Source organism: Lepus europaeus, chromosome 4 (assembly GCF_033115175.1).
Source record: "Lepus europaeus isolate LE1 chromosome 4, mLepTim1.pri, whole genome shotgun sequence".
Lineage (NCBI taxonomy): Eukaryota > Metazoa > Chordata > Mammalia > Lagomorpha > Leporidae > Lepus > Lepus europaeus.
In genome coordinates this window covers 2935383-2963214 of record NC_084830.1, presented here as the reverse complement: position 1 = coordinate 2963214, position 27832 = coordinate 2935383, and the positions used below count along the sequence as shown (strand labels likewise).

Here is a 27832-nt window from a genome sequence, read left to right as displayed (position 1 = left end):
AAAAACAGTGCCTCTCACATGATAAATGCAAATGGCTCATTTTTTTATTATAGCAAGAAGAAACTCGCTCACCTTCAAAACAGGAACAGCAAACACAAGGTGAGTGAAATCAGCCAAACACTGGTCTAGCTTGAACAAAGTAGTTGCTCGATGTAAATGAAATGTTCAGAAACAGTTAAAAAGAGGCATCTGACAAGGCTTCGTGGCATTCAGAATGCAGAAGTGACCTGGGCCACCCAGCTGCCCGTAATGCCATGGCCCGAAGGCCTACCAACCAGCCAGTCTCCCGCTGGACTGGGAGACGGTGCAGGGAAACAATCGTGAGGCGGTTTGCCTCAAATACTGTACCCGTTTAAGACTCAAACATAAAAGGAAAGGGATGTGATTTGGGGAGAGCCTCCTGTGAATGAGTTTCCATGCGAATGAACAATTTAATGACCCCTGAGAGGGAGCAGGCTGTTCAGATTCAAACCCCTCCCAGGGCACTCAGCACTAACACCCCTGCAAGGCCTTCCATAGCAGAGAAGGGAACAAGTCTAGCAAGAGACCCTGGGACTCAGATCTCAGCAGGTGGGTCAGTCCCCTCCAAAATCACCCGCAGTCACCTGGCCAACAGCCAAGCTGAGCCACATGCCGGGCTGGCACTGGAATACTGGGGAAGCAGTCAGTCCCACACTTTTCTAATCTGGGACCTTACAGAATGGCCCCCGGGCGTCTACCCTGGTAGCTGGCACCTCTCTAGCTCTTTGAATAACATAGCCCCATGGAATGAACCTCGCTTTACTCCCAATACTAAACTCAGCTCTTGGACCACTGATTTTGAAAAATCAGGAACAACATGTATTCCTTTTTTGTCTCAGCAAACAATTGGTTTTTCCTGTAGCACTAAGCTACTTCTGCTTGGTGCGTGCATCTAATTCTCCTCCCCAACTCAAGTCACTGGCACTGGAATTCGGGATTTTATGCCAGGCACAACTAGCCAGGTTGGGCTCAGAAACTTGCTGGTCAAATACCAACACAGCCAACATCGATTTAGTTTTTCACTAGTTTTGGCGAGGCAGGGGTGGTCACTCAGCTCTTCAGCCACCCCAAGTCCCCCAAACCGTCTGTTCCTAGACTGTCTTCACATCAGTGACTCAGCTCTCCTGAAAACAAAACCAAGGCTGTGTTTGCCTCTCAGGGTTGGAGTCCTGGCCCTTCCTTTCCAATCCAGGCTTCTGCTACTGTGCCCCCAGGAAGGCAGCAGGCAATGGCTCAAGTACTTGGGTCCCTGCCACCCATGTGGGAGACCCAGAATGAGATCCAGGCTCTTGGCTTCAGCCTGGCCCAGCTCTCATGGTGACAGGCTGTTGGGGAGTAAACTAGCAGAGAGATCTGTCTGTCGGTGTATGTGTGTCAGTGTGTACACACCCGTCTTTCCTTTCAAATAAAAAGAACACACACACACAAAAAAAAAAAAACCTTCAACCCTGAAGCAACTTCCCTGAGCCAAGACGCACAATGGGAGGAAAGAACACCCTGTCAGAAGCCTGTGCAAGCACAGCTCTCTGATCTCTCTCCTGCAAAGGAGAAAGCTTTCGGCTTTCTGTACTTACCCTGTCGTCGTTTCTGATTAAGTCAGCAAATAACAGAGCTCACTGTGAAACAACCAAGCACAACAATGAAAGAGGTTCTTGACAGGGCCAGCATTGTGGGGCAGCAGGCTAAGCCGACACTCGTGACGCGCACAGCCCAAATCCAAGTGCCTGCTGAAGTCACAGCTGCTCTGCTTCCGACACAGCTTCCTGCTTAAGCACCTGGGAAAGCAGCAGAGGATGGCCCAAGCCCTTGGGCGCCTGCCACACACATGGGAGACCGGGACGGAGAGCCTGGCTCCTGGCTCTGGCCTGACCCAGCCGTGGCTGTTGCAGCCATTTTGGGAATGAACTAGTAGATGGAAGACATCTCTCCCCACAACTTCCCCCCCTCCGCCGCCATCTTTCCCTTTCTGTTGCTCTGCCTTTCAAATGATAAATAAATCTTTTTTAAAAAAATAATTTTTCCATATTAATTCCAGAAAGTGCTAGGAGGGTAAAGAAAATCCACCTCTGAAAAAAACTACAAAATTCCGTTCCTGTTAAGAATACAGATATGAAATGCAGTAGCAAATTTCAATTCATGTTGAAAGGAACATAAGCCACAGAATCAGAGCCAAGTCGTTGCTATGCATGAATTCAAAATTAAAGACAAGCATGCTCAATGCATTCACGGAATTAAAGGCAGGATTCTCAAGTCATTCACTTAACCATGCTGGAGGAAGAACTTTCCTCTGAACAGACAACACAAAGCAACAGGATGTACCACCAAACACGGACCAAACAGTGACCAGGCTTCCACAGTCTGATTTAAAGCTACTTAAATCAGAATGTTCCAAAAATCACAATCCAGAAATTTTAACCGCTTATTTGCACCACCAGGAAACAGGCACTTTAAAAATAAATAAATAACCAAAAGAAACTAAGCACATAGATTGTGTACCTGGATCAATGAGAACTTCCTGTGCCCCTGGAAGAAAGAACAGATTATGGTCTTTTATTTGGAAAACAAAACTGTTTTCAAAGATAACTACTAAAACACATTTCATAATTCACATAGCCTTGAGACACTTGCATCTGATCGGAAAAGCAATTCTAGGTAACAATATGCCGGTTGCTTCAGAACAAAAATAAATAAATAAAAAGAAACACTAGGGCTCAGCTCCTGGACACGCTGGGCAGCGCCCCCTTCCCACTTTCCAAGCTCAGCCTCCCAACTCTTCTTCCGTGAGTATGAGAATTTCCTATTTCCACACATGAGCCAAGGGACAAAGGAATACTGTGTGCAAATTCAATTCAGCACCCTGGGAAGGGAGAGACACAGTGCCAGAAGGCTGCGTGGAGCTTATCACTGAAGTCAGCCAATCTCACGCACACGCGCGTGCCCGCGCACACTGAACCGCCGGGCCCCTCACACAGCTACGGCTTTCCAACTTCTAAACCGCGGCCTCACAGTTTGTTGGAAATACAAGACGGCTTTATATCATCAGGAAGCTTTGGAAAGCCTTGGCCACCTACTGAACGGTGCGACTGCCCCCCTCCAGGTGGTCCCGGTTCCAAGAGTCCCATTTATGGGGAGCAATCATCACTGGTAAACGTGTTTGCAAGAATCAAATAGGGGCGGCCCAAGAAACACATCAGTGCTGAAACAGCTCCCTCCAGCCAGCAGTCTCCTGAGGGCGGCGCTGGTGAGCAGCTGGTCTGTGTGTACCAGTCTCTATTTTTAAATGCAGACTAAACCTACTGCAATCTGGAAGCCACCATCAACACAAAAAACAGGTGCTTTCCACTGACTAGCAACCCTACTTCCTCCCTTCCTCCGTGGACATCTGCAGGCCCTGCCTCCCCTCTCCCTCCCTCCCTTTCTCCGTGGACATCTGCAGGCCCTCCCTCCCTCCCTCCCTTCCTCCGTGGACATCTGCAGGCCCTGCCTCCTCCCTCCCTCCCTCCCTCCCTCTGTGGACATCTGCAGGCCCTGCCTCCCCCCTCCCTCCCTCCCTTTCTCCGTGGACATCTGCAGGCCCTGCCTCCCCCCTCGCTCCCTCCGTGGACATCTGCAGGCCCTGCCTCCTCCCTCCCTCCCTCCCTCCCTCTGTGGACATCTGCAGGTCCTCCCTCCCTCCCTCCCTCCCTTCTTCCGTGGACATCTGCAGGCCCTGCCTCCTCCCTCCCTCCCTCCCTCCCTCTGTGGACATCTGCAGGCCCTGCCTCCTCCCTCCCTCCCTCCCTTTCTCCGTGGACATCTGCAGGCCCTGCCTCCCCCCTCGCTCCCTCCGTGGACATCTGCAGGCCCTGCCTCCTCCCTCCCTCCCTCCCTCCCTCTGTGGACATCTGCAGGCCCTGCCTCCTCCCTCCCTCCCTCTGTGGACATCTGCAGGCCCTGCCTCCTCCCTCCCTCCCTCCCTTCCTCCATGGACATCTGCAGGCCCAGATGTGGGACACAGCCTTCAGAGACACACTCTGCTGCCTCCCTGAGGTTCGGGATGGTGACACCAACAAAGCTGGCAGTTTGATTCTCTGCCTCCCCACCTGTCAGTCTCACCTCTCTGTGGACTGGTGGAGAAAAGCGGGGGTCATTCTTGGGCCCACACACACACCACCTAGGAGTTACCCTCTATGGCTGTGTCCCCAGCACGCCACTCAACTACGGACACAGGGACTACTGACCCTCCTCCAGTGGCTCACCACTTCTGCATGGGGCCATTCTTCTGAAAACCATGTCTCCCTTTTGAATTCCCTGGTTAACTGCCAAGCACGACAAGATGGTGGCTTTGTACACAGTCGCCGCGACTGGCTACGAGACCCTTTATGAAACAGCCACAGTGCTGAGCACGCTGCCCGCACACCCACCCCCACAGCTGCACAGGTGAAGAGGAGACCTCTGGGAAGGCCCTGAGCCCATGGGCGTGGTGGAGGGTCTGCATTCAGACACAGGTCAGCTGAACTGGGCTCTGTCCCCTCCTGGCACTCACACAACGGTGTTTCAGAACTCAGCTGGGAAGCCTCCACAGACTGTCTCTGCATTCCCCCCTTATGAAATTATGGCTGCCTGGTTTCTATTTTGGAAGAAAACTCTGATTTCCCCACAGTTCACCCAGCATGTCTGAAATGTTCACGCTGGGATGACAGAGCAAAAATAAGACAGAATTGGAATACTTTCCCAGGTGCCCATATATAACAGACGTGGTGCTATTCTGAAGCATCAAATAAAGAAATCAAATTAAAGGAACCTTGTTTAAGTCTTTCATAAACAGGAAAATTAGAACTTCAGCAAGAAACAGGCGCAACAGCGCCACCTATGGCCAAAACGGCCTCCCCACACTGCTGAAAAAGATGGCAACAAAATAAACTGCCTGCCTAACAAGATCAGTGGGGCTTTTTTAATAGGATGCTCAGAGACCGTAGCCGAAATCTTAGCTATCCCAAACTCTGCTTTGGAGGAAGGCAGTAGTACTCCGTAATTAATCTGAAAAACATAACGCCTCGCACAGAACCCCATCTCAGAACAGGGAAGATGCAGGCACCTGACCCACCTCTGCATCCCACAGGTGCAGGCTGAGGCCCAGGGACTCTGTCCTCCCAGCCAGCGGTGGCACAGCTTCCTGCCAGTGTCTGCATCCTGTACCACACCGACCAGCTCCTCTCCTCTCCGACCCTGTTATCACCGAAGTCACTTCACACAGTGGACAGCTTTAGAGCCTTGGAAAGCACCTCCCAGAGGAGCAGTGGCCACAAATGATACAGCCCAGTGAGACCCGAATGTTTGTTTTACATTAAGACAGCATGATCGGGGCTACATTGAGGCATACCAGATTAAAATGCTGCTGCCTGCAATATCAACATCCCACAGGAGCGACAGTTCAAGTTCCGGCTACTCCACTCTGATCCCGCTCTCTGCTAATGAGCTGGCGAAGGCAGTGGAAGAAGGCCCAAGTGCTTGCACCCCCAGCACCTACATGAGATTCAGATCTTCCAGGCTTCTGGCTTCCACCTGGAACAGCCCCAACCATTGCCACCATTTGGTGAGTGAGCCAGCAGATAGAAGATCGATTGATCTCTCTCTCGCTCTCTCTCTCTCTCTCTCTCGCTCTCTCTCTCTCTCTCTCTCCCTTCCTCCCTCCCTCCCTCTCTCTAGCTCTGCCTTTCAAATAAATAAATAAACCTTTTTTTAAAAAATTATTTGAAAGGCAGAGTTATAGAGAGGCAGAAAGAGAGAGACACACACAGAGACAGAGAGAGGTCTTCCATCCACTGGTTCACTCCCCAGACGGCCACAACGGCCGGAGCTGCACTGATCCAAAGGCAGGAGCCAGGAGCTTCTTCCAGGTCTCCCATGCAGGTGCAGGGTCCCAAGGACTTGGGCCATCTTCTCTGCTTCCCAAGGCCATAGCAGGAAGCTGGTTTGGAAGTGGAGCAGCCAGGACTCAAACTGGCGTACATATGGGATGCCAGCACTGCAGGCAGCAGCTTTACCTGCTACGCCACAGCACTGGTCCCAATAAATAAATCTTAAAAAAAAAAAAAAAAGATAGCATGGTGTCCCCAACAATATCACCTTTCAATCCCTCCACAAAGGAGAAAAGACACGTGCCAAAACAACAACCATTTCTTTAAGGGATATGGAAAACATCAAAATTTTCTTCAGTCACAAAAGAGATTGTCCTATTCTGTGAAAATGGCACAATATCAACTTTACTAAACTGGATGGCTCAGGTCAACTTCTGAATGACAAAATCCTTGTCATGTAAGGTTCTACTAGACGATTCTGTGGCAATATGAAGTTACCACTGTAGAAACACATAGTCCAAACAAATAATCTTTATGTCTTCAGCCTGAGGCGACTGACTATTGCCTATCTTACCAAAAATCACACCAATGTCATCAAAACTCCAGGCTGCAGTTTAAAAAACTGACTCCTTCTCCGTGTAACCCCTATGCACACATACCATACGTGTGTGTACACTGAATTCGCACAGAAATAAACCCCCAGCTCCACCGTCCAGAGCTGCTGCTTCGGGCACACACGCTGGCCTCCAAGTCAAGACGTTGCTGGGGACCCACACGCCATGGCGGAGTGCCTGGGTTCGAGTCCCTACCCACTCTGGATTCCAGTGTCCTGCTAATGTGATCCCTGACAGGCAGCGAGTACTTGGGTCCCTGCCGTGTGGGGGGAGACCTGGATTAAGTTCTAGGCTCCTGACTGCAGCCTGCCCCGGTCCGGACTATTACGGGTATTTAGGGAGTGAACTAGCTGATGGAAGACTTAACTCTCGCGCTCTCTCTCTCTCTCCCTCCCTCTCCAATGAACTATTTTACCACAGATGCCTGTAGCCCATCTGTCATAATTACTATAGCTGACGCTTACGGAGCTTGGCCAGGTGCTCTGTATCCCTGATTTCCCATGCTCACAGCCTCACGGGGAAAGTAACATTATCCTAATTTCACAACTGAGGAAACATTCCGGCCACACACACAGGGCTGAGGAGATCCGAGTCACACAAAACGTCTATGTTCATTATCAGGGAAGAAAACAGAGCTGACCTTTACCTTCTCTCAAAATTCAGTAACTTCATCTTCCCGTCCACGCTAAAAACAACACACTTTTTCCCTTAAGAAGCTTCGCTGGAGAAAAACAAGTCATAAGTCATTAGCAATTCTCGCACTGTAATCATTTTTATTATGTTGCTTCTAGAGCCTACAAAGAAAACAGAAACCTAAGATTTTCAGGCTGTTGGCTGGGAATAAGACATCTGCGAAAAGGCACAGCCTGGGTCGCAGGCCATCTATCCCCTGCTCTGGACAACACCTCTACTTCTGAGGCCTCAGACTGCCACAGTGTGTCACCTGCAGACTCCCTGGGTTTCAGGCCACGACCCAAGGGAGGCTGCACACCGTGGGGACTGCAAACACATGCTCAGCTTCAACCTGGCCGGCTTCAGACAAGTGACTTGGGGCAGGTTACCTGTCCCCAGCGCCTCCCCTGCAACACGCAGGTGCTGACACCTGCCCCAAACCCCAGTGAGAGAGGTGGAGAGAGCGCCCGTAGCATAGACCGGGCCTCTGAAGGTGCCTAGGCCTTTCACAGCCGCTTGGGTCACTGACGGGGAATGCTGTCAGTGTGTCCAGACAGACCACAGAGTAGAAATGACCACGTACAAAAACAGGTACAAAGCGAGCATTTCCTCACTGATGGCGTGTGCACCATCAATGTTTAAATAAACTAGGTGTCACCCACTCATCATAGACTCGCAGTTTCACATGGAAGTATTCAGAATGAAGAATCAATGGTCCCAACCTCTGAATATCAACAAAGTTAAAAGAGAGACGAGGGAGAGGGGAGAGTGAGAGGGAGGAGAGGGAGAGAGAGACAGAGAGGGAGAGTGAGAGGGAGGAGAGGGAGAGAGAGACAGAGAGGGAGAGGGAGAGGGAGAGGGGGGAGAGGGAGAGAAATAAGGCAGAAATAGGGACTGCAGAACTATGTTTTTAAAGGAAGAATTCCATTTTAGGAGAGAAGCGATTCCCCTTTACGAGAGGAAATCTGCCTAAAAGCTACGAAATCTGGACCCGAGACCTGGAGCCTCTCCATGGCACCCTGAAGTCAGGATCCGATGGCCCACAGCAGGCTGGCGCTCACAGCCACCGACTGTCCCGTGCACCAGGCGGCGGTGTTCTGGGGCTTTATGTCCAACTTTCACTACAAGGCTGGGGGCAGAGGCTCCCACGGTCCCATTTCACAGATAAGGAAACTGACATCTGCACTTCTGCCGTCTTGTTGTGGAGAAGGGAACCTGAGACACTCACTTCATGAAACCCCAGGAAGGAGGCTCAATCAGCCGCTTGCCTGGTTCTCATCCCAGACAGCCCGCACGTGGGATGAGGCTGCCAGCAGAAGCTAAGCAATCCTGAGCTTCCTAGCCAAGGCAGGAAACGTGTCTGCTCAGGAGATCGGGCCAGCTCCTGGATCTGAACACCAGCCTCGAAGGACCTCGAAGGACCTCAGAGGGTCCCTGGAAGCGCTCGTCCCCACAGGCTGTCTCCACGGCAGGAAGCTCCCCCGACTGCCACCCCATGCAAAGCTAAATCACGACACTTCTCTGCTGCAGACAGACAGCTGCCCTCGGAGTTCCTGGCCCGACCCTCGCAGCCCCTCGGAGTTCCTGGCCCGACCCTCGCAGCCCCTCGGAGTTCCTGGCCCGACCCTCGCAGCGGCAGGACGGGCTCCACATGCTCACAGCTCTCGAAGCCGCGCAGGGAAGACGAGAGGCCAGCAAAAGGCACTGGTGCAGTGCATGGGAGACTTTCTCCGAGAAGAAACCAGAGCCACCTCCGCCTCTCCGTGCCGGCGGCTTCCGACAGAGCCGACCAGCAGGGCCCGTGCGCGGCAGCTCCGAGCGCCCGCGCCCCCCTCAGAGACCGCGAGTCCACAACAAGGACTCCACCCAGGCGGCGGCCACCGCAGCGTGCATCCCGGCAGATCCACGCACTGGAGATGGGGCACATACGTTCCTGTTCCGAGCCTTCAGACTCAGCGTCACCTCTGCTGGAGCAGTGCACGCCCCTCGGGCCTCACTGCAGCTTCCCCCAAGCAGCTGCACCTGGCAGGCTCGCCCCGAGCACCTGCGCCGCCACGGTGACCACTCCCACAGGCGGTCTCTGCATGCTTTGCTGATGAAAGGGGAGTGACACGACTCCGGGAGAAAGAAACAGGCAGGCCTCACCCCACCCAGTGCACACAGTGACTTTTCTTCTTCTTAGGGGAGGGAGGAATGTCCAAAATATAATCTCATGAACCAAAACACAGCTACCACTTCCATGTCCAGTCTTGCCCGCCTCTGTCGTTGTGACCTGTGCAACCCAATAAACCATTCAAAGGCAAGTTCATTCATTAAGGGAGCTAAGGCTCAAGTTCATTCAGCATTTAGGGGTGTGCTCCCTCAAACCACCCTTCACTGATGCTGACAAACATGAGCAAATCAACCCTAACTTCATCAACCGCTAAAATCAGACACAGCACCCAGCCCCAGATTAGCTGTGTGAACTGACCTCTGGGACTGGCTTCACCCAAGGCGTGCAAATGGCAAAGGCAGCCCGGACACAGAACCTCCGGCCCTTTCTGTCAGAAAACTGCGTGTGAGTCTTGCAGCAATCAGCCCGTGCTGAGACCCACTAACAGAGCACCCTAAGACCAATAAAAGCACTGGATAAAACCCAGAGAACGGCTCGTGCAAGACCGCTGTCTCAAGAGAGCATGTGCTTTACTTAAACGCTGGTCAGGCCTCCCTCAGAGGGAAGGCCGCAGGGAGCCAGGCCGGGGAGGGGGGCTCACCTGGCCGGTGTCTGTTGGCTGCTTCCGCGGGAAGGGAGCTGCCAAGGAGCCTTCGGGCTCCGGTCTTACCACCAGTTCCGCCGGGATAGTGCGAGATGACGGAAGCTGAGCACAGTCCTTCCAGGGCAGCTGGCGTGGGGAGAAACAGCACAGTCAGGAACGTGGCTCTGCATTAGCTACGAAGGACTCAGACAGGCACATGGTTGGAAATGCCAATTTTCCCCAAAAAACAAAGATCAAACCCAGATGTAACCAGTTTTGCTGCAAACAGGAATGTGCCGCCTGTCTCCCGCAGGCCCATGTCAGGCCTGGCAACACGGAAGCCTTTCACGACACTCGAGGTTTCCCTGAGGAGCTGAGCCCACGGGTGAACAGGTCAGCCTCCTCATTCATTCATTCACTCAGCCTCTGACACGCACTGTATGGCAGATTCCGTGCCAGATTCTGCACAGAGCCAAGGAGCAGAATGCACCCTGGACTGAGCTGCCACACAGTCATTCCAGCAAGGCAGGGCCAGAACACGCCCCACACCATCCACCGCACCACGAGACTGGAGTGTCCGGTGTTTCCTGCGTTCCACGCGCTCTCTAGCACCACCTCAGGACTTACTGCAGGACCTCCCTCTGACTGGCTCACCACAGCAGCGGACAGCTTTCAGACCTCTGCTCCGGCACAGCAGGCCGTGGGACCCACTCCAGGTGCTGGACGATGGGCACACCCAGAGGTGGCGACACCATCCACGCCTCCCACTCCCACCCGACACAGCCTCCGAAGGGAAAAAACACATCAACAAGCAGTCCCAGCGCCCAGAGTCAGCGCCAGGCACTCCAGCTCTGCCTGACGGCCTGGGGACGCCAGAGGCATCCTTGCAAGGAGATTTTCTGCTTTTCTTCTTCTAATTTTAAAAATCGAGATAAAATTCACACACTACACTTGAAGTATACAATTCAGCCATTTCTAGCAGGTTCATGAGGGCATGTAAATGTTTCAGAACATTCTCACCACCCCACAAAGAAACCACACGTCCATTAACAGTCACCCCCAGCTCCTGAAACAGATTCCCCTGCCTTGGACATGTCATACAAATGGAACCACGCGGCAGGCGGCCTTCTGTGTCTGGCCTCTGTCACCTAGCACTGGCTGGCAGGTTTGTGTGGCTGCAGCACGGTCAGGCTGCCGTTCACGTCCGTGGCTGAGTAATCTCCCACTGTAGGTACACACCACACTTTCCGAGCACACGTCATCTGATGGAGGATGAGTGGGAGACGTGAAGGCCATGAGAGTGGGTTCTGAGCAGAGAGAGGGCACGTTGTGCTCGGAACGTTGGAAGAAGGAAGCCCAGGAGCGGCAGGAGGTCCAGTGCCAAAGGGACAGCAGAGAAGGAGGGAGGTGGTGCCAGACAACTCCTTCACCTCTGCCTCCCTTCTCTAGTCTCTGGTTTGCAGTAACAGCTGGAGCACGCCCTCACCCTGACCCTCACCTCCAAGCCACAGGAAGTCGTTGACGGAGCGCAGCAGCTCCACGGCCATGTGGTAGTGCACCAAGGCATCCTGCAGCATCCCGGCCTGCAGGCACAGGTCCCCCACGTGCTTCCGCATGCGCCCCTGGCACCGCTTCTTATAATGTCTGCAAGGTAAGATGGGACAGGAATGCATCACGGTCGCCACACAACTCCCACGCCAGGCTCGGCCACTGGCTAAGCCCCACTGCATTCGCCCACCGCCGGAAAGCGCTCACGAGGCAGCTCTGGCTCTGCCACCAACAGCCAGCAACAGCTCTTAGCCATCGCTCGGGCAGGGGCAGCGCTGGCTTCAAGGACATGCTGCCAAGTGATTCATAAAGCAAAGCAGGTTCCCGGGATGGGATTTCACGGAGACGGTGCCGGAGTCAGGGTTTCCTCTCCAGATTTTCCACCCGCAGCATTAGCCCAAGGAAGTTTGCTTCAGCTTTTTAAAGAATCAATTACCTTCCACTTTCTTAGCTCCAAGCCTATTATTATTTTATACAGAGAGAGATGCTGCGTACTGTTAGCAGAGCCCTTGGCGCTAGCAAACAAGACTTGTACCCTGGCCGGTGCACAGCAGGCTCCACCAGCCTCCCAGCCAGGCTGCCCCCTGCATCTGCCCGACTCTCACTCTGACTTCAGGACCCAACACAGAGCCCTTCTGCACCGGGAAGTCTCCCCTGAAAACATGCTTTAGCTCTCGGCTGGGCCTCCCAATAGCACGGCGCAGTCACTACCCAGATAATGACTATCTGTCTACCCCCTCCATTAACACAGGACCTCTCCAGGGCACCTGGGAAGAAGATAGAGAGAGGAGAAGAGGGAACGCTGTAGTCCAGGTGCCACGTCCCGAAGTCTCACTTACATGTCCTATGCCACTGGATCTGTTAGGGAGGGAAAGGAGCAATGTAGCCACTGAGAGGCTCTCCCTGTGCAGAGGTTCTCTGTCGCCATCTGCGACAAATGACAGAAGCGAGACCGTGACCTGCAGAGTCCTGCCCTGTCCACTTATTCTGGGGAGGAGAATACATGAGCTCAGCTCACAGAAACCTCCATGCTGTGCTACCTCCTGCACACCTGAACCAACACTCACTCCTCCAGTGACAAGACCGCCGGCTCTACCATGTGACAGACACTAGCATTCGCTCAGACTTTACAGACTTCACACAAACGTTGGCTTTGACCTGTCCTGCCTTGACTCCCCCCAAAAGGTAAATGATGGGGCCAGCACTGTGGGGTAGCAGGTTAAGCCTCCACCTGCAGCACCAGCATCCTGTATGTGTTCCCGTTCAAGTCTCAGCTGCTCCATTTCCAATCCAGCTCCCTGCAAATAATGGCCTGGGAAAGCACTGGAAGATGGTCCAAGTCCTTGAGCCCCTGCACTCATAAGGGAGACCCGGAAGAAGCTCCTGGCTCCTGGCTTCAGATCAGTACAGTTCTGGCTGTTGCAGCCACTTAGGGAGTGAACCAGCGGATGGAAAGACCTCTCTCTGTCTCTCCCTCTGTATGTAACTCTGTCTCTCAAATAAATAAACTTTTTAAAAAAGCAAATCCTGACCTCTCCACAAGAACTTCACGGAAGTGCACACCTGGTATCAAGCAACACAGCCAGGTGTTTTTCAAAACCAAAAAGTACTGACACGGGGCTGGTATTGGGATACAGCAGGGTAAGCCACCACTTACAACACTGGCAACCCACACGGGAGCACTGGTTTGAGTTCTGGCTGCTCCACTTCGGATCCAGCTCCCTGCTAGTGCACCTGGAAAGGCAACAGAAGATGGCCCAAGTGCTTGGGGCCCTGCACCGCGTGGGAGCCCTGAAGGAGGCTCCTGCTCCTGGCTTCGGATCAGCCCAGCTCTGAATGTTGCAGCCATTTGGGGAGTGAACCAGTGCACAGATCTCACTCACTCTGTGTCTCTCTCTGTAACTCTGCCTTTCAAACAATAAATCTTAGAACAAAAAAGACAAATACTGGTTTTTTAAAGATGTATTTATTTATTTGAAAGGCAGAATTAGAGAGAGAGATAGTGAGAGGCAGACAAATCTTCCATCCTTTGGCTCACTCCCCAGACGGCTGCACGGCCAGGGCTGAGCCAGGTAGAACCAGGAGCCAGGAACTTTATCAGAGTCTCCCACATAGGTGGCAGAGGCCCAATGACTTGAGCTATCTTCTGCTGCTTTCCTAGGCACATCAGCAGGGAACTGGATCAGAAGTGGAACAGCTGGGTCTTGAAGCTGGCCTCTTTGGGAATGCCAGCACAGCCAGTGGCAGCTTCATTCACTGCGCCACAGTGCTGGCCCCAATACTGTCTTTTGTATTAAGTTCACAATTTAATAAATATTTTCATTCATATAAAAATAAAAATGAACCCTAATAGTTGGTGGAAATCTCCAAACACCTACAAACAAAATTCTTACCTTAGGTGTACATAAAATCAAGCAGAGCTCTCAGAGTACAGTATACCCCAAGACCAAATAGTCTCTAGATTGCAAGCAATTCCGTTGTAATCCTTTGACATGTAGAATAAGAGATGGGTAACGGGCAGGCACTTATCCCAGCAGCTAAGATGCCTACAACCCAAATCGGAGGATCTGGGTTCAGTACCCAGCTCTGGCTCCTGACTCCAGCTTCCCGCCAATGCATACCCTATGGAGGCCATGGTGACAGCTCAAGTACTTGTGTTCCTGCTACCCAGCTCCTGGTTTCAGCCTGGTCCAGTCCTGCTCACTACAGGCATCCAGAAAGGGAAGAAAGACATGGGAGCTCTATCTCTGCCTCTCAAATAAATAAAAGATAAACTTTAGAAGTAGATAATGGAATTAAGACGACACAATTGTTGGGCGCACTTGAACGTGGCATCCAACACTCACAGAAGGCGCTCAGAGTGTCATTCCACTACACTGGACCTGATCAAAACTCAGTTACACGCAGAGGCTGTGTGACGTTCACGACACTTGACCAAACAAAGGACACTTTCATACTCTTACGTGGCTCGTGGAAAACAAGGGCTTGGTCTTCTAGTCCAACAGCCAACTGCTATGCAAAGAAACTGAGGGAAGCTGACCTGCGGCACTCCCGGGAGCTCTCCCTGAAGGCTCCCAGACTGTCGAGAGGACCACAGCACCATCAGCAGAGAAAACGTGCCCGGATCTGGACCCTGCTCCCCCCCCACACACACGCGCCAGCTGCGTGGCTCTGGGCTGCTGACCTGGCTTCTCTGAGTGCTTCCTGGCCTAGGGAACCGCCCTGCATGTGACCAGGGTGGCTGACTGGTGTCCAGCATGCAGGCCCTGCACCTCTGAGCCTTGCAGGCTCATGCTACTCCCTCCCTGGTCCAGACAAACCCACTGGGGCAGACTGTCCTCCCCTTCCCAGTCCCAGTCTCCACGTGACCCAGCACCTCCCAGAGGGACATCTGCCTCTGCGAGGCTACTCGGGGGAGAGACGACCCTGACCACCCAGCCGTCCTTCTCAGGCCCCCCCACTGCTGGAACCCCGCCCAGCCTGCCTTCCATCCCTCTGGGAGCCCCACCCTCCTTCAGGGGCAGCCCGACCCTCCCCACGCCCACTCAACCCTGCTCCTGCACAGGCTGGCGCCCTCCATGCTGCCACAGGCAGTAACTGAAACGCATCACTCCCTCCAGACTGCTTTCCTGGCAGCCCGGCCCCAGCGCCTGCAGGATAAATGGGAGCTGCTCTAAAAGCTCCACACCCCTCAGAATAACATGCAGGGGCCGGCGCTGTGGTACAGCAGCAGGCTAGGCCTCCATCTGCATGCCAGCATCCCATAGGGACCAGTTGGAGTCCCGGCTGCTCCACTTCCGATCCAGCTCTCTGCTATGGCCGGGGAAAGCAAGTAGAACTTGGCCAAAGTCCTTGGGCCCCTGCCCCTGCACGGGAGACCAAGAAGCTCCTGGTTCCTGGCTTCAGATTGGCCCAGCTCTGGCAGTTGCAGCCATTTGAGGAGTGAACTAGTGGATGGAAGATTCTCTCTCTCTCTTGCTTCTCTGTCACTCTGCCTTTCAGATAAATAAATATGTAAAAAAAAAAGGTACACCTCAACTTGGTCCCACAACCTAGCACAGCACACAGCAGGCACCCAGTGGACACGAGCTGAGTCTCCCCGCTGGGGTATGGCACTGCAGGCCTCTGCTGCGCAGGTCACTTGGGAAAGGCGCTCGTCTGTCATTCAGAGGCCCCAAGGACAACCCAGGATGGGAGCAGAGGTGTCAGGGTTCTCCATGGTCTGAACCTGGAAGGGTCTGATATGCGCAGGTGATGATGGCCTGAATGACGAGCCTGCCAGGAGCGAGGAGGAGAGAAGGGACGCCCAGCCAGGCTGCCCTCACACAGACCCCCGGATCCAAGGAGGAGCAAGAGGGTCTCCACCCGCATTTCCAGCTCCTGGGCTCGCTACCCCCGTGTCTGTTTGCCCCCTCCCCTAGACTGTGAGGAGATCTTTCAGAAGGCTTGCCTCAACTGAGACCAAGTAGACCAAGGACAAAAATGTTCCACTGCACCAGAGCATTAAAGAGCTGAGGCTCACACTGGCGCCAATGGCACAAAGCTTTCCCTACGGTAGAACGAAAACATGGGTGGTGGAGAGAGACGGGTCAGCCAAGGACTGTCCTGCGGGTGTCAGGGTTCTAACCAGTGGCACGGGGGGGGGGGGGGGGGTAATCAGCCCTGACCAAGGCAGCCCCTCTCTCACCCGCTGCAGGTGAACCACCTATCTAGCTCTCTGGCGCTGGCTGGCTGAGGCAGAGAGGAACCCAGTGGTGGGTTCCAGACAGCATGGTGTCCATGAGATCTGAGTGAACTCGTTTCTTAGGAGAGGGCCGCCTCTCTCAGCGACATAGGGAAAGAGCCCTAGCCTTCACCGAGGGGGCAAAAGGCTGGCGTGGGTTCTAGCACAGCCTCTCTCCGCTTTGAGGGGAAAGTGGCCAAGGCAAAGGAAACAGAAAACAGTCGCATGCTCAAGGTGACAGCAAAAGAAGAGTCGAGCAGTGCCAGCCCCGCCTGCAGCTACCCTGCCCCCAGCACACACCTGAGCCAGGTGCCTGGCACGGTCATGCACATAAAGCAGCCACAGCCAAGACTCACATGCCCGGGAGGGACGCCAACAAGCTTCAGGTCAAGCAGGCGCTACAGCCTCAGAGTCTCCCTGACAAGTCCCTCTGTGGCAGTCTGCTGCCTCCCGAGGAACCAGGATGAACGAGGGCCCCACCAAGTCCCCCCGAGCAAGTCGGTCAACCAGGATCAAACGGCACGGGTTAGGGGCTCGGAAAGCCAGAGTGACAACACTGCAGGGTTCCCCGGCTGATGGATGGATTCAGGCAGCGGAAAGTGTCTGTTTTGAAGCGAGGAGGGCTATGGGGAGGAAGCACCGGGCAATCTAGCTGAGTTTGATGCAAACCATTCTCAGCCTACCTTTTCAGACCCAACAACACACTCACAGGGCGGTAACGGTAGACAAAAAAAAAAGAAAATGAAAGGAAAGAAAAAGGAAAAGAAAAGAAAGAGGAACAAGCAAAAATTAGAAACACACCAGAACAGAGGTGCCTTTACCAGCTGCACACTTCACGGATGAGGACAGGTTCTGGCAAGGAGGGGCGGGTGCGACATGCCTGGTAACGCACGCCGCACCCGGGGCTGCCGGCAAGTCTAGAACCCCAGCCGGCCCAACCGACGCTGCACTTCCTGCAGACCACAAAGCGCCTCCTGCTTTAGGGCTGAGCACTCTCACTCCCGCAGCCAGGAGGCGCAGGCGGGAGGAGGCGTTGTTCTTAAGCCATGAAGACCGGCACACGTGGGGAAGAGGAAAGGCGTCTGATTCCCATGCACCGATGCCATCACGTCACTCCAAGCTTCCATGGCAGTCGAGCAGGGAGCATCACGGGCTGTGAGGGTAGCCTTACTCGCTGTCCATGGAGCCTCTGGGGCAGAGCTCTCTGTACACACCTGTCTGTTATTACCTCGGCTCTGAGAAGTGGGGACAGGCTGCTCCCTGCCATTCCTGCAGCTGCTGTGGGGACAAACACAGGAAGGCACAGGGTAGTGCACCTGCTACAGCTTCTCTGTGCAAGGGGTGGCCACTGCGGGCCTGCGTGGCCCAACAGCCACATGGAGGTGAGCGGGGAGGCCCCAGGCTCTGCAGTCAGAGCAGGGGCGGGCGTCAGCAACGCCACTCGGTACCTGCCAGGTTTCTAAACCTACCTGAGCGTGTGTCAGATGGAGGTATCCCGTGTAGGTCCCAGGCTGGCGGACAGGGAGATGCTACGCCTTTCCCTAGCCTTAAGCCAATGTTTGCCCACACTCCGGTGAGGCTAGGACTCAGGTGTGACTGGGGCTGCTTTGTGCCTGCCACCCCCAGGGATGGACTTGGCCTATTTCTTCTCAGTTCCAAGACTCTGGCAGGGCAGGCCCGTGACGCCGTTGCATCCTCACTGCCCATCATGGGAGATGTACACGAGGAAGGGAGGCTCCACTGCCAGGCCCTCGCCTGCGACCATAAAGCTGCTGAGTGGCACAGCTCTTCAGAGGGGAGCAAGTGTTCACTGGTGCCAGTGTCTCTCTCGCACAGCAAAGCGGTGGCAGCAAGGCAAGCGGCCGAGCAGGGCCCATCTGCAGGCCTGCTGCGGAGCCACGTCTGACCTCACAGCCCAGCAGGTGGGGCCCCTGCCCTGCTCCTTTCAACGTACCGTGGCCCACAGAGACCACACACCTGCGTTGCACATGTCTGAGGACATTCCAGAAAGTTCACGGAAAATGTGTATTATGAAAAACCCATATGGAGCCCAAATTTTTTCCACCAAAATAAACCAATCTTTTAATTCACTTCTGCATGAACATCTTAAAGTGTCCTCATCACCAAAGGGACGTCCTTAGGAGCCCTGACACGATGACACCTGTGGACCCGGCATGGGCAGAGTGCCAGCATGGACCACACAGCGTATCCTGCACAAGGCACAGCAACAAGGCTGAACACTGGGGTTCAAGCCACAGTGGGGCAGCGGTGCCCAGTAGAAACAGACGCAGGTCACGTAAGTACAGGTGCGTTCCCAGCTCCCACATGTTAAAAAGTGAACGACGATAGCTGAAATTGACTTTAATGTGTTTTATTTAACCTAATATATGTAAAGTACTAACATTTTCACATGTTAGTGAGGTGGTCTACACTCCCTTCAGTAGTGAGTCTCAAAATCTGGTGTGCATTCAGAACACACCTCGACTCAGACTCGTCTGGGTCCTGAGCTCAAATGCCAGAGGCTGGGGCAGGCAATGGCCTAGCAGCTAAGATGCCGGCTAAGACTCCGACATCAGGTGCCTGGGTTCAATTCCCAGCTCCGGCTCCTGAGTCCAGCTTCCCGCTAATGCAGACCCTGGCAGACGGCTGTGAAGACCCTAGTTACCGGGTTCCTGGAGAGCTAGATTGAGTTTTCTTACTCTCAACTTCAACGAGCCCAGATCTAGCCACTGTGGTCACTGGGGAGCTCCAGCAAGTAGGAGCCCTTTCTCCCCTGCTCTCCCTGAGCGTGGCCACGGCTAGAGCACAGACAGCAGCCCCAGGGAGTCCCTCAGGGAGCAGGTGCACGCACAAACCCTGAAGGGCTGTCCCCACTTTTAGTCCACATCTGAACCAGCAGACCCCACCTCTCCACTCCTCACTGCAAAGTCTGCCACCTGCTATGCCTCTGACCTAAGGAAGCCGCCCACACGGGGGGAGCCTGGGCCTCCGGGTCAACTTACCTGCTGTCTGTGTCCAGCCCCACAAAGTCCTTTTTCTCGAAGGGGACGCAGAGGAGGGGGATCTTGTCCCCAGACTTGTCGGTGGCTCTATCCAGCCGCTTGGACTCAAGGACAATGAAGAGCGACTCGATGAAGTCCTCGATCCTCTTCTCCACGGTCTCGCAGGCCTCGTAGCTGGGGTAGAAGGCCACGTCGGTGCGCGGCTGCTCTGCCACCTCCCCCTGCAGCCCGAAGACAAAGAGCCGGGAGTCGTACAGCGTGGAGCCGTAGATCTCCTTCTGCACGTGGAACTTCTCGAAGGTCTGCGGCCAGTCCTTGGCCGAGAAGCAGTCGGTGATGGTGATGAGGCCGACCGCTTTGCGGTGGGTCTGGAAGTCGCCCCACTCGTTGTTCTCGGGCGGGTAGTGGTGCCGATAGCGGATGTACAGCACACGCTGGGAGTCTCGCACGCTGACCTGACTCACGGACGAGATCCTCCTGTAGATCCTGAAGAAGTTCTCCTCGGACACGATGCCCACAGGCTGGACCACCACGAGCAGGGTCTGGTGGTCCTCCGCGCACTGCATGTAGTCGGGGACGCTCATGGTGAAGTCCCTGGCAGAGAGAAGGCGAGGTTTGAGAGCAGCAGAATGACCGCCCGGGGCCACTCTGGGTGCAGAGATTCTAACCACACCGCCCAGACGGCAAGCTGAGGAAGCAGGGCCCTTCGGATTCTACGCCCGGCTCTCACAGCTCTTACCCCCGCACTGCCACTAAGTCTACCTCCCAGACTAAGCGTTCAGCTCCTGCAGAGAGCTTCCACCACCTAGCAGGCGGCAGTACAGCGCCAGTGCTCAAAACCGCTGAGGGGCTGGCCCGGTGGCCACTGTGACATCTAAAATTAGAGTTGTTTGCCTGCAACTGAGATCTTTTCAAATCATCATGGAAATTCCAGACTTTTCCATGCTGCTCTCTGATTCCAACACGTGGCTCTTCTGTGCCAGGGCCTGAGTGTCCCAGACCTGATCTCTGGCATTTACATGCTTACAACTCACCCATACAAGTTCACACTAGTGAAATTTAAAGCAGCTAGGTAGCAGACAAAAGGGGGCAGCCAGCACAGCACTGACCCAGGGGTAAGCAGACCCACTCACAAAATCAGGCCCGGGACCGGACCCACACAGGAAAGGAACTTTGAATTCCCACAGAGTTGCCACTGCAGAGCGGCAGGAAGAGCCGGGCTCCGGATAAACAGTCGGGGACGACGGGCGATCAGTAAGGAAAAGACACACAACCCAGCTGGGCTGTGGGCAAAGCACTGTAGCAGTCGTCTTGGAAGATGACACCGATGGCCACGACCTGCACAGGAAGCTGCCTCACGTCAAAGCCACCGTGGCCACCGCCAAACCATGTCATATGCAAACCACACCCTTTCAGTGTCTGTTCCGTGGCACTGAGCGCACTCACACCACTGTGCAACCACCACCACCACCCATCTCCAGAACTCCATCTCGTCCCTGCACCTGCGGACATTAGCTGGCCACGCCCCCAGTCTCCCTCCCTCAGCCTCTCACTACACCAGGTGGTGGCCTAAGTGGACCACACAGCTCTTGTCCCTCTGTGACTGCTCTTCACACTCAAGGTTCTTCCACACTGTGGCACAGGCCAGGGTTTCCCCCACGGTGAAGCTAAATGATACTGCTTGTGTGCGTTCTGCTCATTCCCTATCACGCGGCCCTGCATAGCTCCTACTTTTTGGCTTCTGTGACTATAACTGTGATGACAGGCAACGTCTGTTATGCAGGAGAGGCAGCAAATATCTGCAGAGATGTAGATCAAAGGGAAACCTTCTGACAGGTGGACTCAGCTTGGAAACCAACGCGGCACGTGGTAAAGGCTAGAGGAAGGCTGGTGTACAGACAGCAGGAACCAGAAACAGGTTCACAGAAGCAAGCTTGGGGGACGACACAAACGCCCACTGGCAGAGACTGGACCGAATACACTACGATCTCTTAACAGGCGGACAAACAACGTACAGCCACACTCAGAAGCAGGTTGGGCAAGGGCAAATAAAGCAAGCTGCAGGTGAACACACACACTCCAGCAGCAAACAGCTCGCACAGTGCATTGTGCAGGGCCGCCTACACATGTGGTAGAGCCACAAGAGAAAAACAAATGTGGATGGTGGTCCCAGAGGGCAAGGAGGAATGCAGGGCGAGAAGCAAACAGCAAGCCTCAGAAGCACCACTGTGCTGTTTCCTCAGCTGGCTGGTAGCTACAGGGGCATTTGTTTTGCTGTTCTTAAAACCATATGTAAGAGGCCAGCATCGTGGAGCTGCAGGTTGAGCCACCTCCTGCAATCGCAGTATTCCAACGGGGTGCCGACTTGCTTCCTGACTGCTCAACTTCTGACCCAGCTCCCTGCCAATGCACCTGGGAAAAGAGCAGACAAAGGCCCAAGCACCTGGGCCCTGCCACCCACTTGGGAGACCCGGATGAAGTTCCAGGCTCCCGGCTTCAGCATGGCCCTGCACCAACCCGTTGTAGCCCTTTGGAGAGTGGATCATTGGATGGAAGAGTTCACTCCCTCTGACCTTAAAATAAATAAATCTTTAAAAAATAAAACTGGGCCGGCGCCGTGGCTCAACAGGCTAATCCTCCGCCTTGCGGCGCCGGCACACCGGGTTCTAGTCCCGGTCGGGGCACCAATCCTGTCCCGGTTGCCCCTCTTCCAGGCCAGCTCTCTGCTGTGGCCAGGGAGTGCAGTGGAGGATGGCCCAAGTGTTTGGGCTCTGCACCCCATGGGAGACCAGGATAAGCACCTGGCTCCTGCCATCGGAACAGCGCGGTGCGCCGGCCGCAGCGCGCTACCGCGGCGGCCATTGGAGGGTGAACCAACGGCAAAGGAAGACCTTTCTCTCTGTCTCTCTCCCTCACTGTCCACTCTGCCTGTCAAAAAAAAAAAAAAAACTGAATATATCACTAATATACATTTTAAAAATGTAAGCCAAAAAGGGTTTCTATTTCAAATATTATATATTAAGTACACTAGTACTGCATGGACAAATATCATATATTAGATTCATTAAATACTTCGCAATTTTGTCACGAGGTAAGAAAGGAGGAAGGTCTGGCTTCAAGGAGCCCACGGTCCGGCTCCGGTCAGCCAGGCAGCCTCTGCCCTCCATCCGTCAGTGAGGTGTACGCTGCTACTCTGCAAAGCCCCAAGAGGCGCAGAGCGGCAAGTGTGTCACAGACACAGCTCGGCCTGAAGCCAGGGGGACAGGAAACGCTAAGGGTCTCCCAACTGAAGTAAAATGAGGACAGAAAGCAGTGTGAGCTGTCGTAACACCGACCCAAGTTGTAAGTGTTCACAAACATGAACTCCCACTTCCTTTTAGGTTATGCACCTCCTCGGGTTTTGGTGTTAAAACATCTGTGCTCTAGGGGCTGGTGCTGTGGCACAGCAGGTTAAGCCCTCACCTTTGATGCCGGCATCCTACGTGGGTGCCAGTTCATGTCCTGGCTGCTCTACTTCCCAACCAGCTCCCTGCTAATGTACCTAGGAAAGCAGCAGATGGGCCAAGTGCTTGGAGCCTGCACCCACATGCGAGACCCAGAAGCTCCTGGCTCCTGGCTTCAGCCTGGCCCACCCACCTCCAGCCACTGCAGCCATTTGGGAAGTGAACCAGTGGATGGAAGAGCTCTCTCTCTCTGTAACTCTGCCTTTCAAATAAATATTCTTTAAAAAATGTTGTACTTTCGCCGGCGCCTTGGCTCAACAGGCTAATCCTCCGCTAGCAGCGCTGGCACACCGGGTTCTAGTCCCGGTTGGGGCGCCGAATTCTATCCTCACTTGGTTAATCTTCCGCCTGCGGCGTCGGCATCCCATATGGGTGCTGGGTTCTAGTCCCAGTTGCTCTTCTTCCAGGCCAGCTCTCTGCAATGGCTCGGGAAGGCAGTGGAGGATGGCCCAAGTCCTCGGGCCCTGCACCCGCATGGGAGACCAGGAGAAGCACCTGGCTCCTGGCTTCAGATCAGCGTGATGCGCCGGCTGCAGCGGCCATTGGAGGGTGAACCAATGGCAAAAAGGAAGAGCTTTCTCTCTGTCTCTCTCTCTCTCACTATCCACTCTGCCTGTCAAAAAAATTTTTAAAAAAAAATTTTTTTTTAAATGTTGTACTTTCACAAAATGATGGTGAGAGGGGAAGACGGCCATTTTCCGAGCATCCTGTCTCGGCAAAAATAAAAACGGACCCTCAGCTGTCAGCCCTCCAGCCACTGGGATCTCGCTGACTTACGAAACGCCAATGACCCCTCCAGTTCTCCAGAGGCACTGAGAAACTGGAGAGGGTCACACCCATGGCACATGGGAGACCAGACGGCCACAGGCAGAGGCTACTAAGAACCAGAGCCACCCTCTTGAGAACTGTCGCTCCAGATTCAAGCTGTGTATCCAACGCTGCACAAACAAGCTCCACACACCTGCCTGGAGTCATGCCACACTGACACCACACAGACACCCCAACAAACAAGCACTATGGGCCCCAGGCCCCACCCACAGCAGCCTCAGCAACCAATTGCCACTCTAGGGAGAACCTGATACCGCTTTTTTGTCTGCCAAGAAACTACCCCAAGAGCCCCCCTTGGCCCTGGGGGCACTCTTCACCGTTTCCATTACCTATGGTCAACCACGGTCCACGAATAACACCTGGAAAGTTCCAGAAATAAACCACCTGTGAGTTTTCAACGACACGCAGTTCAGCAGTGAGGAAGCCGGAGCCGGCACACTCGGTGAGCCACTGCACAGCTGTCTTGGCTGTGGGAGCAACTACAGGGATGCCACAGGGTCTGCAGTCTCGGTTATCCAAGCAGCTCCAGTGGCGCGTGCTCAGGGAACCCTTAATCTACTCACTGATAGCTCCAAAGTGCACAGCAGACCTGCTGGCAGTTCCACATTGGGACTGTCGTCTTTCACTGTCGGTTATTGTTAATCTCTGTGCTTCATTTAGCAACTGAACTTTGTCATACGCACATACACATAACAGAAAACACAGGACATGGACTAGCCATGGTTTCAGGCATCCCTGGAAGCTGAACACTGGGGATGAAGGGAAGGCTGTACAAACGTTACAACATAGGAAATGTGTTTCTTCAACCTAGTAGTGCCTCAAACAGTTAAACACAGAGAGCCAGCAGTTCTACTCCTGGGTCCTACTCAAGACCATGTGGGGGCTGGCGCTGTGGTGCACTGGGTTAACGCCATGGCCTGAAGCGCCGGCATCCCACATGGACGCCGGTTTGAGACCCGGCTGCTCCACTGCCAATCCAGCTCTCTGCTGTGGCCTGGGAAAGCAGTGGAAGATGGCTCAAGTCCTTGGGCCCCTGCACCCATGTGGGAGACCGGGAAGAAGCTCCTGGCTCCTGGCTTCAGATCAGCACAGCTCCAGCCATTGTTGCCAAATGGGGAATGAACCAGTGGATGGAAGACCTCTCTCTCTCTCTCTCTGCCTCTCCTCTCTCTGTGTAACTCTGACTTTGAAATAAATAAATCTTTAAAAAAAAAAAAAAAAAAAAAAAAGACCTTGTGTCCACACCAGAAACTGGAACATGAATACCACAACAGCATTGTTCACAATAACCAGGAAGTGGGAAAAGCACTGTCCAGCAGGCTACACAGATACGCAGTAGTATCTGCACGCCAGCAGAAGGAGCGGAGCGCTGAGGCACCGCCCACCACGGGGGAGCCTGAACACAGGCCACCGCGTGAAGGGAGCCAGACACAGCAGACTCGCGCTGCGTGCTCCACGAACGTGCAGCGGCATGAACGCGCAGGCCCGCAGCCAGGAAGTCAGCCGGTGGCCGCCAGGACAGCCATGACCGCTCACAGTGCAGAGCCTCTCCCGGGGGGATGAGTGTGCCCTGGGAGGGCAAAGGCCACTCAGTGGACTGAGGCCACTGGACACTGTGAGCCGTGGACCTCAGGATAGCCGAACGCCCTCATTTCCTGACACCTACTTTTTCCTCTACACTACTCATCAGCCACACATTTCAAAAAGCAAACGGGGGCCGGCGCCGTGGCTCAACAGGCTAATCCTCCACCTTGCGGCGCCGGCACACCGGGTTCTAGTCCCGGTCGGGGCACCGATCCTGTCCCGGTTGCCCCTCTTCCAGGCCAGCTCTCTGCTGTGGCCAGGGAGTGCAGTGGAGGATGGCCCAAGTGCTTGGGCCCTGCACCCCATGGGAGACCAGGAGAAGCGCCTGGCTCCTGCCGTCGGATCAGCGCAGTGCACTGGCCGCAGCGTGCCGGCCGCCGCAGCCATTGGAGGGTGAACCAACGGCAAAAAGGAAGACCTTTCTCTCTCTCACTATCCACTCTGCCTGTCAAAAAAAAAAAAAAAAAGCAAACGGGGCAGCCATTGTAGCACAGTGAGTTAAGCCGCCAATGGGAGGCGCGCATCCCATACCAGCTGCCTGCTTCACCGACCCTGCTACCCACTGCTTCCAATTCAGCTTCCTGCTAAGTGCACCATGGGAGGCAGCGGTGATGATTCAAGGACTTGGGTCCCTGTCACCCCTGTGGGAGACCCAGATGGAGCTCCTGGCTCCCAGCTTCCGCCTGGCACAGCCGCAGCTGTTAAAGCCATTTGGGGAGCAAACCAGCAGATAGAAGAACCTGTCACTCTTTCAAATAAATAAAATTTTTAAAATAATTTAAAAACATAGAATAAAACCTTGCCACCTACAAATCACGCTCCTGGTGCCCCAACTCCATGTTCACCACAGTGGCCTGCATGGGGAGAAGCTATAGCCCACTTTTTTTTTTTTTTTAAAGATTTTATTTATTTGAAAGAAAGAGTTACAGGGAGAAGTAGACACAGACACAGACACACACACACAGACACACACAGAGAGGTCTTCCTTCCACTGGTTCACTCCCCAAACAGCTGAGCTGATCCGAAGCCAGGAGCCAGGAGCTAGGAGCTTCTTCCGGGTCTCCCACATGGGTGCAGGGGCCCAAGGACTTGGGCCATCTTCCACTGCTTTCCCAGGCCATAGCAGAGAGCTGGATCGGAAGTGGAGCAGCCAGGACTCGAACTGGCACCCATATGGGATGCCAGCACCCACTGAGCCCCAGCGCTGGCCCCCGATATAACGCACTTCTCAAAGCACCAGCAGGAGGTGTGCGGCACAGCAGGTAACACACAGCGGGGGACGCCCACCTCCCACGTCCCAGGGCCTGGCTCGGCTTCCCCCGCCCAGCGTCCTGCTGAAGTAGCAGGTGCCGGCTCCTGCCGCGCCCCTGGGAGACCTGGACTGGGTTCCGCCTCCCGGCTCCCAGGGGACTGAACCAGCAGACGGGCGCTCTCCGTCTCTGCCTCTCACGTAAACTGAGCATTGAAGGAAGAACACAGATCTCCCAGCTCGCGCCCGAAGATCTGACTCCTCAGGTCTGCCAGCAGTGCACGCCTACTTGTAAAAGTAAATACTGAAGGACGGCGCCGGGTTCGAAGTGGGTTCCAGCGGCTGGGTTTCAGCATCTCGCCCGTCGCCGCGAGCGGACGCTGAGAGAGCGAGCGCACAGAGCACCCTAACGAGCGGAACCTCCGCGTCCTCCCGCGTCTACGCGCACAGAGCGCGCTGTGGACGCGACCTCAGCGGGGCGACTCGCGGTGGACACTGAAGGCCCGGGGCCGCTGCGGCCACCGCCAGGCCAGCACACGAAAGGCGCGAAGGAGCCTGCGGGCAGCGGCAGCGGCGGGGACCCCGGGCAGGGGGCGTCGGCGGGCAGGCTGTCCCGGGGAGCAGCCGGGGGGCGGAAGAGCGGACAGGGGACGAGCGCCTCGGACTCCGGAGAGCCCAGGCCGAGCGCAGGAGGCGGCGGGGCCGGGCGGGGCCGGGGCGGGGTGGGCACGGCCCTGCACAGGTGCACACAGGGCGCGAGGCGAAGGGAACGGCCTGAGGCGAGCTGGCCCCGGGCTGGGCGGCCGGACCCGGCCCGCGGCCGGACACGCCGCCCTCCCGCTGCCGGCCCGGACCCCCAGGCCGGGAGCCCCCCGCGTTGCACTTACACAGCCGGTGGCCCCGGGCCCGGAGCGGGAGCCAACGGCCTGGCGGGCAGCGGGTCCGGGCAGCCTCTACAGCCGCTCCCCCGCCTCAGCGCTGGAGCTCCCGGCAGGCGGCGGCGCCGGCGCTGCTACCGCGCGTGCGCGGAGGCCGGCCCCGGGCCGCGATCCGCGCCGGGATTTGTGGGAGGTCGGGGCGGAAGCGCGCGAGGGAGGCGAGGGGCGGGGAGGGCGGTGACGCGGCGCGCGGGGGCGGCTGCTGCTCCCTGGGGCGCGCCCTGTCTCCTGGCCTCCCGCCGACCCCAGAACCGAGCGTCGGGGTGCGAGTGCCGGCGCCGTCTCCGCTACAGCCCGGAGGCCGCGGCTAAGGGCTCGGGGTCTGGGGTCCCCGCCGCCCCCGTGGGGAGCTGGCTGGATGGCCCCTGCTGCCAGGGTCGGGCTGTGGCGGGCCTCAGAGCAAGGAGATCTCTGTGCGCGCTTTCCAAAGCAAAAAACAGATATATAAGGCCTTCTTAAAGCCGCCTCCCCGAGAACTCCGGCGGCAGGGCGCCCCGCGAGCCCCCGCCCCCTGTCCGGTGTGCCTCCTGGACACACCGGGGGCCGCCGGCGCGCTAGCTGGCATCCCCGGCAGG

At 55.3% G+C, this 27832-nt stretch overlaps 1 protein-coding gene across 2 annotated transcripts in view; it reads right to left on the bottom strand.

The window, feature by feature from the left end:
• The window catches only part of TRAPPC9 (trafficking protein particle complex subunit 9), a 579880-nt gene extending 552578 nt beyond the window's left edge, over positions 1–27302 (bottom strand). Inside the window, exons 1-5 of one of the 2 annotated variants that reach the window (XM_062187950.1) lie at positions 27207–27302; positions 19156–19749; positions 11381–11526; positions 9901–10029; positions 2518–2544 (exon numbers count right to left, since the gene is read on the bottom strand). In XM_062187950.1, the coding sequence (XP_062043934.1) occupies positions 2518–2544; positions 9901–10029; positions 11381–11526; positions 19156–19739 (886 nt within the window). In that variant the 5' untranslated portion in view covers positions 19740–19749; positions 27207–27302. The remainder of the gene's footprint in view (positions 1–2517; positions 2545–9900; positions 10030–11380; positions 11527–19155; positions 19750–27206) is intronic. The other variant, XM_062187949.1, reaches the window with a different exon arrangement.
• Positions 27303–27832: the final 530 nt, after the last annotated feature.